Genomic DNA, 23,753 nt, shown 5'->3' on the forward strand with positions numbered 1-23,753 from the left:
GAGTTTTCCAATAGTGAGTGGTTCCAGTTAACATGCTATCAGTTCAATTTAGGTTTCATTTAGAGGAATGAGGTAATCATATGCTATTTTAATATATATTTAAAATATATTAAATTTTAAATTTAATTAGATTACATGTTCCTTCACCTAACTACTGTCCTTGCTTCATAACATACTGACCTTTAGGGGTATACCCTCAACCAAGGAGACCAGCCTGACCATAGAGGTGCTACCATGGTCATAGAATCAGAATCATAGAACAGTTTGGGTTGGAAGGAACCTCAAAGCCCATCTAGTTCCAACCCCCTGCCACAAGCAGGGACACCTGCCACTAGCCCGGTTGCCCAATGCCCCATCCAACCTGGCCTGGAACACTGCCAGGGATCCAGGGGCAGCCTCAGCTTCTCTGGGCACCCTGTGCCAGGGCCTCACCCCCCTCAGAGTAAAAAATTTCTTCCTAATGTCTAATCTAACCCTGCCCTCTTACAGCTTGAAGCCATCATCCCTTGGCCTATCCCTGCACTCCCTGGTGAACAGTCTCTCTCCCACTTTCCTGTAGGACCCCTTTAATTACTGGTATGCCGCAATTAGGTCCTCCTGGTATCTTCTCTTCTCCAGGCTGAACAAGCTCAACTCTCAGCCTGTCTTCACAGGAGAGGTGCTCCAGGCCCCTGATCATCTTCATGGCCTCCTCTGGACTCGCCCCAACAGCTCTGACATGTCATCATTGACAAGCAAGGCACATATGTAATTAATACAGGATTAGTAGTTCAAAGCATAAGAAATGCTCACCCCAAATAAAAAATGGCTCAGGCTGAGAATAGCAACCAATTGCAGAGACAAAGCAGTTCAGCTGTTGGATATACACAGAATAACCCAAAAATACCAGGCAGCAGAAAAGCACTTGAACTGGAGGTACAAGACAGTAGCACACCTTAGAGAGATGTGATGAATTTTTCACAGACACAGTCGCTAATTTGGGTCCCCACACAATGTTAAAGCACTTTAAAAGCAACCAAGTTGCTTTACAGGATGATATTGTGGAAGGCAAACTTGGGGATGCATTAATTTTCTCTCCATCTTTTAGACACCTTACATCTAACATTGCATTACAAGCAGCCATGCTTGAGCCATCGAGATGCAGAACAATCTCAGGCTCTGTAGTTAAGTAGATGGAACTTATTTAGGGCTTGTTTTACAGAGCGAGAGGATCTGTAACTCCTTGGGGACTTCAGTTTGCATCAGAGGTGCTCAGCTTACATTATACTGCCTCTTTAATTCTGCCCCCAATTTTGGCACACGGTCACAACAAAATGTCTTCAGTAGAGGATCTCAAAATGGGCATGTGAAAATATTTCAGCTTAAGATTTTGAGAAATCAACCCAGCAGGACCTGGAGTTTAAGCTTTTTTTAAAAAAACAAAGCACATACTTAATTTTTCCAAGATCTCTTCATCTGACATTTTTGGCTTTTTCTTTTGTTTTTCCATGTTCCTGACCAGCATGTCAGACGCCGCTGTGCTGTTTTCCGAGGGAGAAGAAATAGGAGAGGTGGCCGCATCTCTGGTAGGAGGAGGAAGAGGTTCTATCACAGAGCGGGTGTATATCTGGTTTTGTTGAGGAAAAAATACATATTAATACAATTTAAAGACTTCTATTCATCACTTTATTGCTCTTGTTGCTGTGAGGGATGCATTTCTATAGCTACTTCATTAAAAACTAATGTTAACAAGGACTCTCTCATTGTCATCCCCAATGAATCAGGTGACAACATAAAGGTGTTCTTCCAGAAGGAATGGCTCCCATCTCTTCCCTCCTGCTCCCAAGAGGGCTTAGCACCATGCCACACAGCAGGGATATGGAGTCACAGTCAAGACCTGACTGTAACTGCAGCGGTGGGGACTGAAGGAAGTAAGTATTTCTGCTCACAGATTTTGTGTGTTCAGGTCGTGGAGCTATCACAGGAGGAGGAGCTGCATCGTCTTCGTCATCTTCATCTTCAGACACTAAGGGCACCGCAGGGGTCTCAGAGACAGCCTTCACGTTCTGCACGTGGTCACACAAATAGCAAAAGTAAAACCCCGCTCGTTAGTTACACACAAAATCACAAACATTGGATGAAGATCCCAACAGAGACTCCATTGGATCAAGTGCAGGAAAATAACAAAAACACAGGATGACTGGGTTGGAAAAGAGCTTTAAGATCATTGAGTCCAAACGTTCCTGTCCTGTGCTAAACCATATCCCTCAGTACCTCATATACCTGTCTGTTAAACACATCCAGGGATGGTGACTCAACCCCCTCCCTGGGCAGCCTGTTCCAGGCCCTGACAACTCTTTCAGGGAAGAACTTTTTCCTAACATCTGATTTGACCCTGCCCTGGTGCAGCTTGAGGCCATTTCCCCTTGTGCCATCTCCTGTCACTTGGCTGAAGACACCATCTCCCACCTCTCTACACCTTCCTGTCAGGTTACTGTAGGCCATGATAAAATCTCTTCTCGAGGCTAAACAAACCCAGCTCCCTCAGCCACTCCTCATAGGATTTGCCCTCCAGCCCCTTCCCCAGCCTGGTTGCCCTTCTCTGGACTCACTCCAGGACCTCACTGTCCTTCTTGTACTGAGGGGCCCAGAACTGGACCCAACACTCAAGGTGTGGCCTCACCAATGCCCAGTACAGGGGCACAATCAATGGACCTGCTGGCCACTCTGTTTCTGATACAAGCCAGGATGCCATTGGCCTTCCTGGCCACCTGGGAACACTGCTGCTTCATGTTCAGTCAATAGTCACCCAACATTCCCAGGTCCTTCTCTGCCTGACAGCTCTGCAGCCACTCTTCCCCAACCCTGTAGCGTTGCATGGGGTTGTTATGTCCCATGTGCAGGATTCTACACTTGGCTTTGTTGAACCTCATCTCATTGGTCTCTGTCTATCAGTCCAGTCTGTTCAGGTCTATTTGAAGAGCCTCCCTACCCTCAAGCAGATCAATGCTTCCTCACAGCTTAGTGTCATCTGCAGACTTACTGAGGGAGCATTCAATCCCTTCATCCAGGTCATTGATAAAGATGTTGAACAGAACTGGACCCAGAACTCAGCCCTGGGGGACACCACTTGTGACCAGCCTCCAGCTGGTCAGGCATAACAATCAGAACAGGCTGGCAGTTCCAGCATCTGAAACATTCAAACCCCAAAGACCCTGAGCCTTTGGCTCAGACCCTGAGCCTTCATGGGAAACAGGGGTAAGTCCAGCACTGCCCAACACAACTGTTCAGACAGAGCTTGTCTGCATGATGGCAATCCTCTTCACAAGGACTTGAGAACCACACAGGTTCTCACTGCCTTCCCACGCAGCAGACCCAACGGTTCTAGAGACAACTGGGTTTGGAGATAAATGGCTCTATTTATCTTGCTTCTTTTGGTTTGCTGCTTGCTTCAAACCCTGGTCATGCTGCAGATTGGAGCCTTCAGCCTTAAAGTATTTTAATCTGCATCAAAATCTTAATGTTGTGTCTAAAAGATGGGAGGTCACGTTAACATCAGCTTTGGCATTGTGACTGAGAATTAAGTAATGAGAGATTTTGGAAGCAGAATCTGGTAAAATCTTTTAAAATCCCCTTTTAAACTGCTTTCTAAAAGAAAATTTTAAGAAAAACAGGAACAATTATTATTTTTAAGTTTATTCACAGAATCGTAGGGGTTGGAAGGGACCTCCAGAAATCATGGAGTCCAACCCCCCTGCCAAAGCAGGTTCCCTAGGACAGGTGATCATTTTATGAATGATTAAAAAAAAAGAAATCAGGGTTTTGTTTTGTGGTTTCTTTTTTGAAATACTGATTAGAAATCCAAGTAACTTTTAACCTTTGACATTTGAAAGCGGATTTTGAAGTTCCCAGCGTCCTTCACACTACAAACATTTTATAATAAACTTGGCAAGATCCTTAACCCACAAGACCAGTTCTGCTGGTGCGGCACCAGTTCCCCAAGAGTGCCGGGGGAAAAAGCATTAACATCGAGTTCTGGCTCAAAGACTGGGGAAAACAATGTAGTATTTAATTAATATTAAAAACTTGAGGGCACCAGCATCCTGACATATAATTGCTGAAGCGCACGTGATGAAACACAAAAGTTTAGCCTGTTAAAAACAATGAGAAAACCCAGCTACGTACTGGGAATTTCCTGAATATTCCCAAAATTCAAGGTTACCTTGTGTCTTCCAAAAACATCAGGCTATCTCAGTAGGCTGGTAACTACTGCTTTTGTGAGAATTTACTTTAAAATCCAAAAGTCTCAGATATTCACACAGAATCACATGGTTGGAAAAAACCTTTAAGATCATCGAGTCCAACCACTCCTGTCCTGTGCTAAACCATATCCCTGAGCATCTCATCTATGTGTCTGTTAAACACACCCAGGGATGGTGACTCAACCGCCTCCCTGGACAGCTTGTCACAGGCACCAACTCTTTCAGGGAAGAACTTTTTCCTAACATCTAACCTGACCCTGCCCTGGTTGAAGAGACCATCGCCCACCTCTCTGCACCCTCCCTTCAGGTAGTTGTAGGCAGCGATAAAGTCTCTCCTCAGCCTCCTCTTCTCCAGGCTGAACACTCCCAGCTCCCTCAGCTGCTCCACATAGGATTTGCCCTCCAGCCCCTTCCCCAGCCTGGTTGCTCTTCTCTGGACTCGCTCCAGCACCTCAATGTCCTTCTTGTGGTGAAGAGCCCAGAACTAGACCCAGAATTCGAGGTGCAGCCTCACCAATGCTGAGTACAGGGGCACAATCACCTCCCCCGACCTACTGGCCACACTATTTTTGATACAAGCCAAGATGCCATTGGCCTTCCTGGCCTCCTAGGCAAACTGCTGACTCATACTCAGCCTGCAGTCAACCAAAACCCCAGGTCCTTCTCTGCCTGACAGCTGTCTAGCCATTCTCCCCCAAGCCTGTAGCACTGCACGGGGTTGTTAGGTCCCATGTGCATTCTCATTCTAAATGAGGATTGACATACAATGGCACGTAATAAATGTGGAAATGTTCTTCTCTTTTTTTGCAGAGTCCTAAGCAGTCAGAATACGTTGCCTGTGGAAGGGAGCAGAACAAGCTGACTCTAAGTACCGGCATGGAAGGGAGAAGACAAGAGGTGATGCAAGGCTCCTTTCTTCTGTCTCACACACACGTGCAGAAACGTGTCGTGGCTCCTAACAAAGCAAACAGCACTTGTGCCTGCTCTGCGAAGGATGGAGTAAAGGTCAAGCAGAGAGAAGGGGAACCTTTTATTTCCTTTTCTGCTGGAGATTAGTTTGGTTAATCAATACTAATCAACATTAGTTTTGGTCAATCAGACCTTACAGGTTAGTAATTAAACTCTTTTATACCACAAATGTTTACAGAGGCGTATAAAACCTGAAAGCAGGGTGGTTATCAAAGGCTAGGTACAGGAACGGATAAACTTCTGTGAAAACAGAACTATTTCTATTCATTAATTTACTAATCTATTCACTAATTCACTAATAAAAACCACCTATGCCTACTTGATTCTCTCCCAGTTGAAAAGAAAAAAGTTAAATAAGCCTGATTGTTTTTATCACAAAATCCCAGAATGTTAGGAGTTGGAAGGGACCTCAAAAGATCATCTAGTCCAATCCCCTGCCAGAGCAGGATCACCCAGACTAAATCACACAGGAACACATCCAGGTGGGTTTGAATGTCTCCAGAGAAGGAGACTTCACAACCTCTCTGGGCAGCCTGTCCCAGGGCTCTACCACCCTCACAGCGAAAAAGTTTCTCCTTATATTCACATGAAACCTCCTACGCTCCAGCTTGTACCTGCTGCCCCTTGTCCATCACTGAGAAGAGCCTGGCTCTTCATCACTGGCCATCACTGAGAAAAGCCTGGCTCCATCCTCCTGACTCTCACCCTTTACATATTTATAAACATCAATAAGGTCATTCCTCAGTCTCCTCTTCTCCAGGCTAAAGAGGTCCAGGTCGCACAGTGTGTCCTCATAAGGAAGGTGTTCCACTCCCTTCATCACCGTGGTGGCCCTGTGCTGGGCTCTTTCAAGGAGTTTCCTGTCCTCCTTGAATTGAGGGGCCCAGAACCAATCACAATATTCCAGGTGTGGTCTCAGCAGGGCAGAGTAGAGGGGGAGAAGGACCTCTCTTGACCTCCTAACCACCCCCCTTCTCATACACCCCAGGATGCCATTGGTCTTTTTAACCATGAGGGCATATTGCTGGCTCATGGTCATCCTGCTGTCCCTCAGGACCACCAGGTCCCTCTCACCTACGCCACTCTCCAGCATATCTTTATAAACATGTATTTGTATACAAATAGATAGAAAGATTTTAGAACACTCAGCAAACTAAAAGCTTACATGCCATTTACTTTATGCAAATTTTTAAATCCCCAAATTTGAGATGGAACGTGGATATGAGGCTTACCAACGTGTTGGATGAATTGTAATCCTCTGCTGATTTATCTGAAAGAGACAGGTATCAGTGCTGTTATAATGAGTTGTGAACACAGCAGCAGTGGGGAAGGGAGAAAGGGACACTATTGCTTCGGAAGGGGTAGGGAAAAGGGCTGCTCCCAAACCTAGGCATTACCTTCAGCTCCTCAAAACAAGCCAACACATGGCAGATATGGGAATAGAGGGTAAAAAAGTTCTGCAGGTAAATGCAGGGGTACCAAATCCCTACAGCATGGGGGGTGGGATTTCTCAGAGCAACACCTGAATGAATACTGTCCATCCATAAACACAGAATACTTTTATGGCTAAACCACCAGCAGAGGCACTGCAGCTAGCCCAGGACCTGCAAGGTGCTCAGCCACCTAAACTTCCAGGAACGGCAACAGAGAAACCCACAAGTCAAGTGGTGGGATTCTTGTTTTACTATCCGGGCACACATGGGGAGGATTTGTGCTTTAATCCCTGGCTGGAGCCTTTCTAATTAATACCAGTTCTGGTGACATGGTTCCATCATCTTAAAAAGAACCAAAGTAGGGATTAATATTCAGAAGGGAAAGGAGTTAGAGTTGAAAGGGAAAAGAACTGATTGGTTGCAGAAGTGCTCCTGTGGGCAGGTCATTCATACAAAAAAGGCACACCACCTCAGCAGCTTTGATTTTTAGAGGAATCCAGCCAGCAGTTATCAGGCACATTGCAGCTGAACCCCAGTCGCAGCACACGGGAACAGAGAGACCCTCACCCAAGCATTCACAAAGCAACATCTACATCCACATTGGAAACTGAAACTGGTGCAACATTTAGCTGCCTCTTCTCTCCAGGGATTTTCAGCACAGGGAACCCAACACCAACACTCTGGATTCTAGTTTCCAGATCCTGTCTGTAAGCTTCAGGAAATCTTTTTGGGTTTGGGGATTTAGGCAGTTGTTTGACCTCCTCTTTTGCAACTGTGCTGCAGGATTATTGTTATGGATTGGATTATTCTGCATCAGGATTAACAGAACAGCATTTTGAAAGGAAGAGGTGTGCTTGAGCAGCTGGAGAATCTCATTCCCCTTTTCCTGGAACAGACAGATCTACTTGTTGATTAAATGAAAGAAACCCCACCACATGTAACAACTAATGAAAAGTTGGCCAAAGGGATCCCCATGTACCTGTGAAACTCATGTACTTCTGGCTGTTGGAGATCTTCTTGGAGTTGTAAAACTCCAATACATCCAGCACAGCCTGAGGATTCTTCTTCTGCTCCGACTTGGTGATGTTGGAAGTCTGCAGTAAACGTGCCCATTGCTCCGGCATTCCCTGTGGGGAGAAGGACCTGGTTAGCTCACAGTGAGCCGAGCTGGGGGGTTCACAGCACACAAAGGAACAGCCTCAAGCCAAAAAAAAACCACCTTTATGCACAGGTATACACATATTTACATATATATTTACATATAACCAAGAAAGACTATAGAAGGAACATACAGCGTGTAACATCTAATGCAATGAATGAAGTTTATCTGAGTCATGTAGCACTGGAGCTCTTTGATAACAGTAATTTGGTGCCTGCTGTAACCAGAGCTGGGAAAGGAGATGTTAACCTCACATACAGAGCTCAGGATTCCATGACAGGGACATCAATTGCAGCCAAAAAATCAACCCATCTGGAGTAGGACCTGACTTGGACCTTTCCCCACAAGGAAGAATAAGAGTTTGTGTAGACAAAGTGACTGGGATCCTCTGTCAATAAAGTTACCTTCAAAAGGATGGCTGGACACACCACTTGGGTAATGGCCACTGGTACATCTGGGTTAACTTGGGCAAGTCTAGAAGCTGACATGCAAAAGGCAACTGTAGACACAGTTCAGGTTAGGACAGCAAAGTCCCTGGAAGGAGTATATTAAAGACAGGTAAAACTGACCTGCTCACAAACAACCTCTGCTGCTGTTAATAGTCTCTCATAATTAAATTAAGAAGAATAATGTGATGAAATACAACTCTGCCTTCATAGCATTTTGCATGTCAACAAAATCCATAAAAGCATTTGACATTTAGCCTTAGGCCAGCACATACACATCCTGTCATAACCCGTTACGCACAGTTGTGTGTCTCCTAAATGGGAGCTCTTGTTTGCTAGGCAGACTGTGTTATAGACCTAATCCAGCTCCAGAAGAGGAAGGGGAGGAGAAAGGGGGATATACCATATTTTGCTGCCCACATTAGCCAAAAAAAAAATCAGAAAAGGAAAAGTCTGCTGGCAGCCTGAGCTCCTGGGATGTGCCGAGTTCGACAAGTAGTCTCTCAGCAGAAATTAGTGGGTAACCTCTGCAGATGTGTTTCAAAGGAGATCAAACTAGATGATGGTAATAGCCTCTCCAGCATTACTATATAAAAGATTAATGGGTCCTGGCTCCTCCCAGCAATAAGCCAAACCACAAAGTTGTCTTCTCCTCCAGATTCACTTACTGTGAATTCTCCCGTGACGGCATCAAACCCCACATGAATCGTGTGTTCAAAGTCTGAAGGCAGGGAGATCTCTGGCCTCTCTTTCTCTTTCTTTTTATTGGCTAAAAGAGACAACAGCAGCAACAAAAAAAACATCCATTAATCCAGCAAGAATTAAAATCTCCCCAACAGCTTCCAATTTACCTGCCCATCCACACATCCCTTTTGCTAGTCACAGGGTTTTGATTTGGGGCAGAGAAACAGCAAGGTTAAAAACTTGTGGACTCACTTATGAGCAGCCACAGGGGGGTTGACAACAAAAAAATCAAAGTCCCGTAACACAGCACAGGCATGAGACAAGGGAAAGAAGAAACTTTTTCACTGTGAGGGTGATGGAGCGCTAGGACAGGCTGCCCAGAGAGGTTGAGGAGTCCCCTTCTCTGAAGACGTTCAAACCCTGCCTGGATGTGTTCCTGTGTGATTTAGTCTGGGTGATTCTGCTCTGGCAGAGGTGTTGAATTAGATGATCTTTCAAGGTCCCTTCCAACTCCAAACACTCTGTGATTCTGTGAAACTGCTATTTTCGGTATGTCATGTATCAACTGGTAGCACTAGACTTGTTAGCACAAGTTATTTACCTGCATATTCCCTCAAACTGATACAGGTCATAAGCAAAAGCACTCCAGTGGCTGTAGGTGAAGTTTTGAACACATTATTTAATTCATTGCTTTAAGCAACTTTACAAAAATACTATGTGCTGCTAAATACATGCTTGCCACTCTAATTAAAACAAGGACAACATAAACAACACATATTTCTTGTGGATTGTTTCCTTCCCCCTACATCCACAAAGCAGATTTTAGGAAAAACCCAAAATACAATGTGCTTTTGCTACAAAATCATACATGAGCACAACCAATTCTGGTTTTCTGCTACAAAAAAGAACTAGAGGTGGTTTTAATGTCTAGCTTGGAAGACACAGAGTGAGAGGGGCAGAATCTGGCAGGTGAAAACCTGAAGTCATGAAGAAACAAGAAAGAAAATAAAGAAAAGCAGATGCACCCTGCAAATGTTCAAGTCAAGTCTTCAAACAAGATTATCGTTCTGCCTTGGCTTAAGTTCATCCATATTCACGACATATTAAGGGCTCCACCTTCTTTTTAGTATTTATTGTAGTGAAGAAATTGAGGTCAGTTTAAGGAAGAAGGATGTTCTACTCAGCTTTGCTTGCAGTTATGAAATAAGCAGAGGCAGAAGAAGGTGACTAAACCACTCATGTGTTCCCAGCTGCTGCCTTCTGTATCTGAAGCCAAACAGAATTAGCTTCATGGCTGACATTCCCTGGTGTGTTTTTTGGCAACATGAATGCCAAGCCGCAGGTATTTTGGGAACCTGTGAGGCTAATGCTCAATACTGCAATTATTTAAGATGCTGCTGGTGGTTAATCATGTAGAGGTGATCAGGGCTTGCCCCAAAGGACCAATCCTGTTTCCATCAGTGCCAGTATGGGCATTGTTCTCTGCATCATTACAGAGTTACCACTGCATGGAGTAATTCTGGAGGAAGAAAAAGGATCAGATGCTCCATTTGGGACACGAAGACGGCACAGATTGTTTCCTTTCTAACAAAGGGGACGGGGGAAGCTGAATCATAGAAAAGCAACGCAGTTGCCAAAGGGGAGGAGGAGAGAAACCTGCAATGCTGGAGGAGCCATCGCAGAGGGGAGAGCTAGAAGGAGACAGGAGCAGCTGCTGGTTAGCAGATGGTGAGCATCTGCAGCACAGAGGCCTGCCAAAGAAGGAGCAAGCAGCTGCATCCAGCAGGTACGCAGAATAAGCTACATGCATTAGCGGTGGATGGAAAGCAAGAGGAAAAGAGAAGCAGAGAGCTACGAGAGGTACTCTATTCTGTAGGCCTGTCTAGAGGGTCAGTCTATTCCTCCAAACCAAAAAGTAAGGTGGCAGCTCAGCCAGGAAGCCCTTCACTTGGGTGAGGATGAAGATGGCAGCTGTACCAGCGCCACTGTACAGGAGTGGTGCACAGGTGCTGCACACCCACATGTGGTTCAGGATGACTGCTGCAGAAGATCTGAACATACCCGTAAAAAAAAAACCTTAAGGGCATTAAACTGCTATCCAAAACATCCACACATTTAAGATTCTTTTTCCTATTTCTACACCCAGACAGCCCAAGCTCCTGCCACACACCACAAACCACAATGGCTGCTAACTTATCCGCAGCCTGAACAGGCCTTAGCTCCACAGAAGAGTACAAACAGTTCTGGAAGGATCAAAGGTGGAGAAGGACCTGGGGGTGTTGGGTGACTGCCGAATGAACATGAGCCAGCAGCGTGCCCAGGTGGCCAGGAAGGCCAATGGCATCCTGGCTTGTATTAGATACAGCGTGGCCAGTAGGTCTGGGGAGGTGATTGTGCCCATGTACTCGACACTGGGGAGGCCGCACCTCGAGTGCCTCAGTACAAGAAGGACAGTGAGGTCCTCAAGCATGTCCAGAGAAGGGCAACCAGGCTGGGGCAGGGGCTGGAGGGAAAAAACATATGAGGACCAGCTGAGGGAACTGGGTTTGTTTAGCCTGGAGAAGAGGAGGCTGAGGGGAGACCTTATCACCACCTACGCTGACCTGGCAAGAGGTTGTGGAGAGATGGGTGGTGGTCTCTTCAGCCAGATGACAGGAGATGGGACAAGGGTCAGATCAGATGTTAGGAAAAAAATTTTCCCTGAAAGAGTTGTCAGGGCCTGGAACAGGCTGCCCAGGGAGGGGGCTAAGTCACCATCCCTGGATGTGTTTAACAGACGGGTAGATCAGGTACTGAGGGATATGGTTTAGCACAGGACAGGAAACGGTTGGACTCGATCTTAAAGGTCTTTTCCAACCTTGTGATTCTGTGATTAAATAAGGAAATGCCTTCTTTACATCAACACTTCAGGTCTCTGTTCACATTCGACACATGGGTGGAGAGCTTCAGCATGGCTACGCTGTGATATAGAAACAGAAAGAGGTTTTTCTGCGTGTGCAGCTTGCCTTGTTTTCATGCCCCTGCAGCAGCCAACATTTGCCCTACTATCTTAGTTACCTACCACTATTTCCTACCACATCTCAACCCTTTGCACCTTCCCCAACTCTCAACAGCTCTTTGGGACAGCTACCACAAATTCATGCTGAAATCATTGCCTCGGTGATGATGTTTATTACAAAAATAAAGTCTCAGCTAATGAAAAGCCAGCTGATTACGAAGTACCATCATCTCTTAAAAACTCTGGGAAGGTTTTTGGGAAGGTGGGTGAAACCCTCAAGTGCTCTGGACATTTTGGAAAGCTGCCAGCCTGCCACACTCAGGGGTTTAGAGCTCCCAGACTGAATTCATCATCATGTGAACGCACACGAAGCCGGCACATGAATTCAGAGATTTTCCTCCAGCGGTCTCAGAGGACAATGAATTTCAGAAGTTTTAGATCCAAAATCTGACAGATCTAAAAGCCTAAACATATTAATCCATTAATAACATAATTGCTTTTTGTAGCAGATTTTTATGTCATAGCAGGAGGTATAAGACGAAAAGAATGAGAGACGGGCACTCCCGATCCTGCTAAACACTTAATCCCCCTCTACAAAGATTACATTGTCCTTGCAATGAGTCAAAAAGCCTTGAAGAATCTTAAATTAAAAACTAAATAAAAGAGGAATCATGTGTCTGACTAAGAAGGTCTCCCTACCACCAAGTGCTGTTTTCCCACACCTTGCCACCTTCTCATTCCAAACCTTACATGTCTGACACTGTTGTAAGAGCCACCCACAAAGTCTCCACAGAAGCCCGCTGGACACAAAAGTGCTCGGAGCGGCAGTTGGCAGCCACCATGAGCAGTTTTAAGATCCAGCACCTGGAGTAGGGTACCTGAAGTACACTCCAATGGTCACTGCCACTTTTATGTCTTATTGCCCACAGGGTTTAAGATTCTCACTGCCTTGTCCCACCCTATGACCCAAACATTGATTTCCTATTAGGATATTGATTTCGTCTGGATGCTCAGAACCTCAGTTGTCTCTGGCACCTTCAGCAGCACCTAGGAAGCCCAATGTGTTACCATGAAGAGAGCCCATGAGCCTATCCTGAACCACACTGAGATAAGAAAGGTCTTCTCCACCAATAATGTTGACTACACATCTAGACTAGGGGATCAGGCACTGGAGGTCAGCTATGCTGAGAGGGGCTTGGGAGTCTTGGTCAACAGCAAGTTACCCATGAGCCAGCAGCGTGCCCAGGCAGCCAGCAGGGAGAGCCCCATCCTGGGGTGTATCAAGCCTGGCATGGCGGGTCCAGGAAGGGGATTGGTCTGCTCTGCACTGCACTGGGGTGGCCTCACCTCGAGTCCTGGGGGCAGGTTTGGGTGCCACAGGACAAGAGGGACAGAGAACTCTTGGAGAGTGTCCAGGGGAGGGCAATGAGGATGGGGAAGGGTCTGGAGGGAAAGTCTTATGAGGAGAGGCTGACGTCCCTGGGTTTGTTCAGCCTGGAGAAGAGGAGGCTGAGGGGAGACCTCACGGGGGTCTGTGGCTTCCTGATGAGGGGTAGTGAAGGGGCAGGTGCCGATCTCCTCTCTTTGGGACCAGGAATAGAATCTGAGGGAACGGCATGAAGCTGCAGCCAGTGAAGGTTTAGGCTGGATGTTAGGAAGTTTCTGTACTGAGAGGGGGAGGTTGGGCACCAGAACAGGCTCCTCAGGAAAGTCCCGAGCTGGGCTGAGGTCAAGAAGCGTCTGGACGATGCGCTCAGTGACCTGCTCTGACTTGGCTTGGCCTGTGTGGAGCCAGGGGTTGGACTCTATGGGCCTTATGGGTCCCATCCAACTCAGGAGAGTCTATGATTCTATGAAAGCACTCCATGACACCACGGAAAGGGTTACTGGGCATTGCAAACTATCACCTTGTGGATAAAACCCTGCTTTTCCTGTGTGAAGATACAGCTGAACTCAGTGGAGCTCAGAGGAGCTAAACGTGCCACGTTCAAGCCAAATTCATTCCCTTAACTAGGGCACTGTTGAGCCCCGAGCCCAAGAAGCTTCAGCATTCACAACTCTTGTTCAAAGAAACAAGTCATTTAAGCTCCGCATGCACTTGGCTAGGAACCAACCCAGAAATAACCTGACAGGTTTTTCAAAGGCACGTTTTCAGGTTTAGGCTGGGACAGAGGAAATCAGGCCTGTAAATTAAATCCTGGATTTTGCAGGAGGAGCATGACACCTCCAGAGCACGTGTCCTTTACATCATGCCTCTGTTTGTGCTTAGGGATAGCACAATGGAAAAGCCACATTGTACACACTGAGCTAGAACTACACTGGAACACACTAACACATTGAGCTAGAACTTCCCTTTTTCGCACAGTGAGCTGCAAAAGATGCCCTCAAGATGTTCTCCCTTGTTGAACTCTCCTCTGACCTGGGCTCAGAGGGTCTCAACAGGTCTATTGCCTGCTCTGCAGCAGGAGTCCACATGTTTGAGCTGCATCTTTGCGTAAAGCACAGCCCCTTCACCATCTTTCATAGAATCATAGACTGGTCTGGGTTGGAAGGGACACCGAGGATCACAGAGCTCCAACCCCCCTGCCACAGGCAGGGCCACCAACCTCCAGGCCTGGATCTACACAAGGTTGCCCAGGGCCCCATCCAACCTGGCCTTGAACACCTCCAGGAACAGGGCATCCACCACCTCTCTGGGGCAGCCCATTCCAGCACCTCACCACTCTCTCTGTAAAAAAACTTCCCCCTAATATCTCATCTAAACCTTCCTTCCTTTAGCTTTAATCCATTCCCCCTTGTCCTGACATTGCGTACCCCTTTAAAAAGTTGAATCCCCTCCTGTTTATATGGTCCCTTGAAGCCAAAGTAACACATAACACCCAAACTATTCCAGGCACAAAGCAAAGAGGCTGTCTGAATGCCTGGGAATGTCATTAATGTTCAAGCAGCAGGAAGCACTGGGAATTTAGTTGTCATCATGAGATCAGAAAAAGTTTCCCTGAGATGAAAATCGATTGATCTGAAGCGAAGGTGAGTGTCAAAGGTATTTTTTGCTCAACAGGAATTAGAGGACAGAAGCAGTCATTCTCATTTTAGCAGGTATATTGCAACAGAAGGCTCTGCTGGGCTTGGCTAACCAAAAATCTCTCATGTCTCGAAGCATCTGCCACATTGGCCAATCTTCAGTAAACACAGGCATCTTCAAATCAGCACAGTCTGTCTGCTGATTTTACCTGAACCTTTTACTTTTGCAGCTCTCTTTCAAAATCCAGTGCAGCTAGCATTTCAGGCTGTATTTCTTTTACTCTCTCAGAAATTTCAGGTGGTATTTGCATTTTCTGCAGCTGCTGAGCCTTCATGTAGAACCCTCACTCCCTAAGTAAGCCGATGCAGAAATCCTGGAGCTCTTTAGGATTAACACTCATAATGGCAAGTTCTAACCAAGATCCGTGGAAATTTAAACATGGAGTTCATGGGTTTCTGGATTGCACAATCAAAAATCCAAGAATCAAAATTCACTGAAGGTATAAGATAATAATAATGATGGATGCTGTGATATTTTGTAGGAAATAAATCTACATCTTACTTAAATCAGTGAGAGTATCACTCCAATTAGTTGTTTCACTAATGAAAATTAAGGAGGCAGCGTCCATCCTGAAACCCAGGAAGCTGAAGATAGTTGGGCTTGACTTTAGTTATCCCAGGTCCAGATACCATCATAACACAGACTCTTCAAAAAGCTGATATATTGCAAACTCAAAAAAAAATAGGTCAGATATAAAAATAAGCCAGCATGTATCAGGGGATGGAGAATTTTTTCCCTTACATTACTTCAAAAGATTTGTGTGTAAGAGAGAGGGAGGTGTTTTTAAAATATTCTGATCTTAAAAATTAGAATTTAATGTACAATTCGCTCTTCCTATCTCCATTTCCATCTGTTACAGTCCACTGAAGGGGAAAATTCCTTCAGTTCACAAGAAATGTTCAAGAATTTGCTGTAATGAATTATTCTTGTAGACAATCCTGGCCCCAAACTCTAGGACAGAGTAAATGACCATGCAGTAACATATGACAGGCCTGGCAGGAGATGGCCTGTTAGTCATGCTTAACTCAAATTATTTGCTGTTCAAAACAACAAGCAAACAAAAGACCTCCCCCTGCTCCCCACAGAAGGAATTGGCCAGCTTGTAATTGGTACAAAAATAAAAGAGGTTTTTTAAGACCATTACAGATGAGTCAGGCTGGGAAGTGGCAGAGCAAGTTCCAGCTTTCAGGGATGCTGCTCTCATAATTTTTAGGAAGGGGAGGAGCACAAAACAGAGTAAGAGGGATGGATTAACTGCAGCGGAATTAATCATTAGGAAAAAAATTAAATCTATCTACAGCCAGTACCTTATGTACTCTGAAATGACCAAGACAGCATTGCAGGAAACAAAATGCACAGAACTTTCTAAAACCTAAACCATTACTAAGCATAGAATCACAGGATGGTCTGAGTTGATAGGGACCCCAAGGATCATAGAGTTCCTGATCTGTAGTGGCCACAGGCAGGGACACCAACCTCCAGGCCTGGAGCTACACAAGGTTGCCCAGGGCCCCATCCAACCTGGCCTTGAATACCTCCAGGGACGGGGCATCCACCACCTCTCTGAGCAGCCTGTTCCAGCCCCTCACCACTCTCTCTGTAAAAAATTTCCCCCTAATCTCTCATCTAAACCTTTCCTCCTTAGCTTCAATCCATCCCCCTTGTCCTGCCATTGCGTGCCCTTTTAAAGAGTTGATTCCCCCAAGCACCAGGTGCTCAACTAAGGCCATTCAGAGAAACACTCAGACTGGAGTTTTATAAGAAGAGACAAATACTGTACTTTTATCTCCTGGTAAAATAGCTCGATAAAATCGATCCTTCCTTTTCTTTTCTTCTGGATTGGGAGGCAAAGGCTTTGAGCCGTGGTTTAAAGTCCCAGCATCTTTGCTTCCTGATCCAATCATAGTGCTGGTGTTTCTCATTGGAGGAGCAGGCGGTTTGTCTTCTGTTTCAACTCCATTGTTAGACATCTTCAGCTGGGGAGGGCGTTACTAGGAAGAGAAAAAAGAAAGAAGAATTTGGGTTTTCATATGCCAGGATCACACACTCTCAAGTAAAACTCAAGAAGGTATTTGCAGATTGGCTAGTAACCTCATTGTAACTCAGCCAAAGTGTCAGCGCAACAAGTTCTACTTAAGCTCCAAGTTTTTTCTGTTCAAGTGTTTGAATCATCACCAAGAGCCTGTTTCAGGATGCAGCCAATCCTCAAGCAAACCATGGAGCAGAAGCGGAGGATGGGGAGACAGGTTGTAAGTACAATTAGCAAAGAGAGGAGTCAACAAGTTGCCAAGTTCATAAGACCTCTCAGATCCCTGCTAGTTCTACTAAAAACTACCTCAAAAGGCTCAGTCTCCAGTGTGATGTGGTAAGACTGAAGTTTGCACTCACAGAGTTTCAACACAGCCTCTCAAGCTCCTTTGCTAAAAAAGCTGCTGATCAGGCTCAGAGATGGCCGGGAAGCCCCGGGGCTGTACCCACGTCACCTCGGTGCCGTGCTCCTCACTGGTCCCAAGCCGGCTCTGGCTTTACCCTGGTAGCAACACGCTTCAGGACGCAATTCAAACCAGCAGAAAGTTGACTGCATTTTGTTCTGTTGGGAGGGTCAAACAAAACTAGATCCCCAACACACAGAGAAATCCCTAAGTAAATAATCCCTGCTGTGCGGATTTAGAGACGGAAGCTTTGGAACAGGGTAATAGATTAGTCTGCAGCGACTAGCCTGTTCCACCCAAATGAGATCAGCACTACTCCAGACACAGCCTGGCTGCAGCAAGATCCTTCTGGAAACTGAAACTGGTCTGTGTTACGTTCTCAAAACTAAGTTGGGAGTTTACTGTAGGACAAAGACCAAAGCAGGAACCGTTTCTGTTTGGGTGGAAAAAGCAGTTCCAACGGCGTTACAAATTTCACAGGCAGTAAGGGAAGATCACAGAATCATAGGGGTTGGAAGGGACTTTGAGAGATCATCAGGTCCAACCCACAATGTTTTGCTTAGGGAGAATTATCAGGTGGTGGAAAGTCAGAGGTGGTTTGCTCTCCGCAAGTGGGAAGCAAAGGTCGCTGCTGGCTTCCAGGGAGCTGCTTTTTTCCCAGGCAGGAACCCCACTGGATCACACTCCAAACAGATCCCGCAGCCACACAACACCGTCCTGCCAGGTGTTCAGTTTCTTCTTTAGCCAAGCCACTGCTGCTCAGTGTTAACTGGCAAGATCTGAACCCAGGGCACATGGCTGTCACAGCTGCAGGGAGTTACGGGAGGCAAATGCTGCCTGCAGAAGACACTCAGAAGCAACATCAGACTTTGCTGAAAGCAGCAGTTCCATAGCTGTCACCTAGCCAAGCCATGGATGCTCTGCCAACCTTCTCCACTGGAGAAACCACTCTGGGTTTCTTCATACTTGCTCTTAAGTGGGAGGGCTGGCAGTATTGCACAGCCCATAAGGCTTTAGACAAGCCTTCACACCCAGGGAGCTCTGTAAGAAGTCTGACCTCCTCTCAAGGAGCTCTCCCTGCCTCCTCCCAACACAGCTCTGCCATGGACTTTTAAGTAACAAACTAGCGTTTGGGGTATTGATTTTATTGGTGGGATAGTTTTGGAGTTTGGAAAGGGCAGGGGAAATCAGCAGTGCATTTGTCAGGGCGTGTTCTGGCATGTGCCCCATGCATCTCCCATCACTCGTGCTTCAGTCTCATGCCATTCTCCAGTATAAAGGAGCAGAATTAAATGACAGATGGAGTGCAGCCTGAAATGGTGCAAGCGACTGCTCTGCCTATCTAAGCATACAGAATGTCGTGTCCAGTTCTGGGCTTCCGAGGTCAAGGACAGGGAGCTACTGGAGAAGGTACAAAGAAGGGCTATGGAGATGTTGAGGGGACTGCAACATCTCTCTTACGAAGACAGGCTGAGAGACTTGGGACTTTATAGCCTGGAGAAGAGAAGACTGAGGGGGGAACTTACCAATGCTGATAAATATTTCAGGGGTGGGGGTCAGGAGGATGGGATCAGTCTTCTTTCAGTGGTGCCCAGGGACAGGACAAGAGGCGATGGGCAAAAACTGGAATAGAGGAAGTTCCACCCAAACATGAGGAGGAATTTCTTTACTGTGAGGGTGGCAGAGCCCTGGGCCAGGCTGCACAAAGACGTTGGGGAGTCGCCATCTCTGGAGACATTCAAACCCGCCTGGATGCATTCCTGCAGGGCCTGCTTGAGATGATCCTGCTCTGGCAGGGAGTTGGACTAGATGATTCCAACCCTGACCATCCTGTGATTCTGTAAGCAGTGGAAAAAAAGTCTAACTAAACCCCCAAAAGATCATGAAAGTTTAAGAAAAGCCTCTGGATATCAATTACCCTCACTCCGAGTTCCACCAGTGCAAAACCTCAGGGATGTCTTCTCACAGTTTCTTCAACACAAGAAGTTTTTTCAAAATCTTCAGTCAGAAAGGACAGGACACACGTGAATTACTGTTCTACCACAGGGCTAGAAACACTGGAAGTGCAAACTCTTGTTTATCCTAGTTATTCCCTGAATGGGCAAGTAGCTGCTGAGAAGTTACATAGTTTAACAAACGACATTGTTTTACACCTATTTGGTAACTGCATCTTTCATGTGGGCAAAGCCTATGGTATGCCCTCTCCTTTCTTCTCCATCACTCAAGCTCACAGACCTTCCTCCTCATCCTCAAAGACTTTACATTTGGAATGACAAGAGCTATTTAATCTGTTTGGAGATGGGGGGCGGGGGGAGGAGTGAGACAAATCCTGCAACCCACAAAACTGAGACACGGGTTCTATAGAAGTTATACCCTGTACAGCAGCACTATCCTAGAGGGTTCCTAGAAGCCTTTTCCTGCTATGTATTTAAAGGAAAACCCAAAAACCTGCTTACGTGAGTCCTCCCTCTGAGATGCAGAGACACTGTCCAACCCCAAACTCAACATCGTTCCACTCTGAATCTCCATTGGCTTCAAAGATGTGGATGAAATTCAGTCCTGAGAGAATTGCAGCCACCTCTCCAGGGCCTTACAGATGAGCTGAGAGCCCAGAGCATGGAACCATTCCCAGTGGTTACAGAGGTAGAAGTCTCCCTCACCATAGGTTAGCTGACTGTGCAAATTCTCTTCTCCCTAAAATAATCTCCTGCCGATTCACATGTAAGCAGGATTTAAACAACCCCCTTGCGTAGGCCCTGCTCACATTCAGAGCACCAGGCACTTGCTTTGCCGGGCACCATAACATCAGCACTATGACACTGAGGTGAGTCACTCTGCTCAGCACGTTTCACCCTGCCAGTAGGAATGCACAGCATCACCGGGAGCGAGCTCCCTTCCTTCCTTCTTCACCCCAGCACGACTGTGCTTTGAGAAATCCATCTTATGTTTCCACGGGATGATTAAGTGAAGAGTGGAAGCAATGAAACAGCACATGAACTTTTCAACTGCAGTCAGATGAGGGGAATACATTTTAGCTGCAGACACAATTACTCTCAATACTACATGTATTAAAATACCAGCATTTGAACCAAAGCCCACAGACACCGCTAGGAAAGCACGGTCATGATGCAGGACTCTTGTTTCTGCAGCCATTTGGGAGTACTGAGAGTTCAGATAGTTTCAGCACACAGAAAATAAAAGTTTTATTGCATACAGAATCACAAGGTTGGAAAAGACCTTTAAGGTCATTGAGTCCAACCGTTCCTGTCCTGTGCTAAACCATATCCCTAAGTACCTCATTTACCCGTCTGTTAAACACATCCACTCAGCCTACTCCCTGGGCAGCCTGTTCCAGGCCCCGACAACTCTTTCAGTGAAAAACATTTCCCTCACATCTGATCTGACCCTGCCCTGGTGCAGCTTGAGGCCGTTTCCCCTTGTCCCATCTCCTGACCCCTGGCTGAAGAGACCATCACCCACCTCTCTACACCCTCCTGTCAGGTCATTGTAAGCAGTGATAAAGTCTCCCCTCAGCCTCCTCTTCTGCAGGCTGAACACCCCCAGCTAAGCCACGCCTCATATGATTTGCCCTCCAGCCCCTTCCCCAGCCTGGTTGCCCTTCTAAATCTATGACTAAACCTATGACTATACTGCAACCCACAACTGCCTTAAGTCACGTTACACCAGCTTTCAAATGCTCCCTGCCCCTCCCCGCAGACCTTTAACTAAATTAGATTACCCCAGCCTCAACAGAGTCAGACAGCAGGCCTGAGAAACTCTCACACCTACGGAACACTTCTGCAGACAGAAAGGAGTGACAGGCAACCACACACAAGGGGACAAGACACTCAGGAAACCAGTAGCAATTCAAGCCAGAGCAAGTGCAGGCACTGAACAGATGGTGACACCCACCGGAGCCTACAGCAGCGCCTAACATTTCAGAGTCCACAGACGTGCAAAGATCCACCGTAAGTAGATGGTGAGAAGTTAAGAAGTTGGTGAGGCCCTGGCACAGGGTGCTCAGAGAGGTTGTGGAAGCCCTATCCCTGGAAGCATTCAAGGCCAGGTTGGATGGGGCTTTGGGCAACAGGTGATAGTGGAGGGTGTCCCTCCCCATGGCAGTGGGTGGGAACTAGATGATCTTTGAGGTCTCTTCCAACCCAAAGCACGCTATGATTCTATGAAAAGCACAAAGTTTATGCCTGTAGCTTTTCTGTAATACAGGCACAGGCTCCTAAGCCGTTCATCTAGCAGAATGGGACCTCAGCATATGCGGAACCTTCTGGCACTACTGTGTGTAACACACCCCCCCCCACCCCCCAGAAAGAAAGAAAAAAAAGAGAACAAAGATCTATTTATGTGTCTTTTTTTCCCCTTCTGGCAAACCACATTATTTCCAACCTGATGCTCCACACTGAACTGTGAGGCTCTATCAAACTGGTTGTGTTTTCTCTGCATTCCTTAACAAGACAGGCAGATGACTGATTGCTGAAACAGAAAGCAATTAAAAAGTCAGAGGAGCTGAAACCTACGCTACAGTAGATGCCATAAAGATAACTATGTCCAACGCATACTAATTGCTGGAGTCAACATGAAAACTCATAAAAGAGCCATCTATAATTCATGCAGTCTGGCAAGATGTTAGCTGTAAGTTACTCGCTACAACTTACAGATGAATAAACTATATTAAACAAGAGAGGGGGGAGGGAGATGTGCAGCAACTGTTCTTCCCTCTCTGCCCATTACCAGAAGGAAATCTCACACTCTTCAAGATGCTATTTTTCCGTCATTGTAAGGGGTAAGGAAAAGGTGTCTTGTCCACAAAAAAAGCAGCAGGAGTCTTGTCCAACTCGAATTGTGTTGGTCCCAATTGGAACAAGGGGTTTAGCTCTGTACCAGTATCACCGAATCACAGAATTGTAAGGGTTGGAAGGGATCTCAAGAGATCATTGAGTCCAATCCCATCTGCATCCTTCCACCCCACAGCTAGAGATTGTGTGCACAGAGAGTTCAAACCTCCTTCTTCCTCCTTGCAGTGCCGCAGTGGGAATTCATTCAAATCCCAGCAGTAAATGAATAACACAGTTTACCAGCATTGGTTTCAGCACAGGAAGAAAAGACACACATTGAAGGAAAGGCACCCCACATGTGTTCCACCTGAAAAAGGGGCAAGAGGTGTCCTTTGCCTCCACCCAACAGCGATGGGATCTGGAGGACACACTCTCACAGCAAAGGGCAGCAGCATACACACGCCCTGAAGAAGAATGGACTGATGGTCATACTTCGAGGTGATTAAAAACCCCACAAAGTGCAGCATCTTGCTGTCTCCCCAGCCAGTTACAGCACATCTGAATGCTGTGCAAGCATGCCAACTAAACAAAGGGCCATCAATACATCAGCCCAACCCAAACAGTCACACGTGAATTAAAAAGAAACCCACCACCAAACAGGTTCTCATAAAGCTCTAATAAATAGTTACAAAACAGCAGGGATTGCTCATCATTCTTTAGATGTTACCTGTTAGACCCCAGCAGGTGCTGCCAACACCCTGAGATGCAGATGAAATTGTTAAATTAAATTAAATTAAACAATAACCACTAAAAACCAGTACACATTCTGAAGAGAATATAATCATGGCTACATCAGAGTGGGTGTGTGTGAGGAGGGGGAAGGGAGACACACTCTCATGGCAGATGGCCAACTACTGGTTGCAGTCATGCTCCGCCGCCAGCATGACTTCCATCATGCTAGACATAAAGGATGACTGGCCAGTTAAAACTCAATGGGAATGCTGGAGGCTTCCATAGTTTGGGATTTTAAAAGCCTAAAGACTGGAAAGTCCTTTAAAAGAAAAAAAAAAAAAAAAAAAAGTCTTTAATTCAACCCCAAGAAGTGCTGGGTAGGGTTTGCACAACCTGTGTTTTACAGGACATGGACACCACCAAAGCAGGTACTGGGATCTTTCCAGAAGTCAGCCAGTAATTGGGGTAATTTTATATAAAGAGGAGGCAGAAGACAAGAAAAACTTCTTTCCTTTAAGGGTGACAGAGCACTGGGACAGGCCGCCCAGAGACGTTGTGGAGTGTCCTTCTCTGGAGACATTCAAACCCAGCTGGACACAATCCTGGTGCACCTGCTTGAGACGATCCTGCTTTAGCAGGGGAGGTTGGACTAGATGATCTCCAGAGGTGCCTTCCAATCCCCAAATGTTCTGTGATTATGTGCTTCTAGGCAGGAGATCTGCAAAATCTCTTCCTTGGGCAGATACATACGTGCTAACCCACCATACCGCACACTTAGGCTTCT

At 46.3% G+C, this 23,753-nt stretch overlaps 1 protein-coding gene across 1 annotated transcript in view; it reads right to left on the reverse strand.

Moving 5' to 3' along the window:
* The window catches only part of PAK1 (p21 (RAC1) activated kinase 1), a gene marked incomplete at its 3' end in the record, with an annotated part of 84,123 nt that overhangs the window by 17,664 nt on the left and 42,706 nt on the right, over positions 1-23,753 (reverse strand). The window contains exons 2-7 of the mRNA XM_084261055.1: positions 16,796-17,006; positions 8,917-9,017; positions 7,623-7,770; positions 6,443-6,480; positions 1,929-2,045; positions 1,432-1,606 (exon numbers count right to left, since the gene is read on the reverse strand). Of these exons, the coding sequence (XP_084117181.1) occupies positions 1,432-1,606; positions 1,929-2,045; positions 6,443-6,480; positions 7,623-7,770; positions 8,917-9,017; positions 16,796-16,985 (769 nt within the window). The 5' untranslated portion in view covers positions 16,986-17,006. The remainder of the gene's footprint in view (positions 1-1,431; positions 1,607-1,928; positions 2,046-6,442; positions 6,481-7,622; positions 7,771-8,916; positions 9,018-16,795; positions 17,007-23,753) is intronic.

This window comes from Gallinula chloropus, assembly GCF_964237585.1.
Source record: "Gallinula chloropus genome assembly, chromosome: 1".
Taxonomy (NCBI): Eukaryota; Metazoa; Chordata; class Aves; order Gruiformes; family Rallidae; genus Gallinula; species Gallinula chloropus.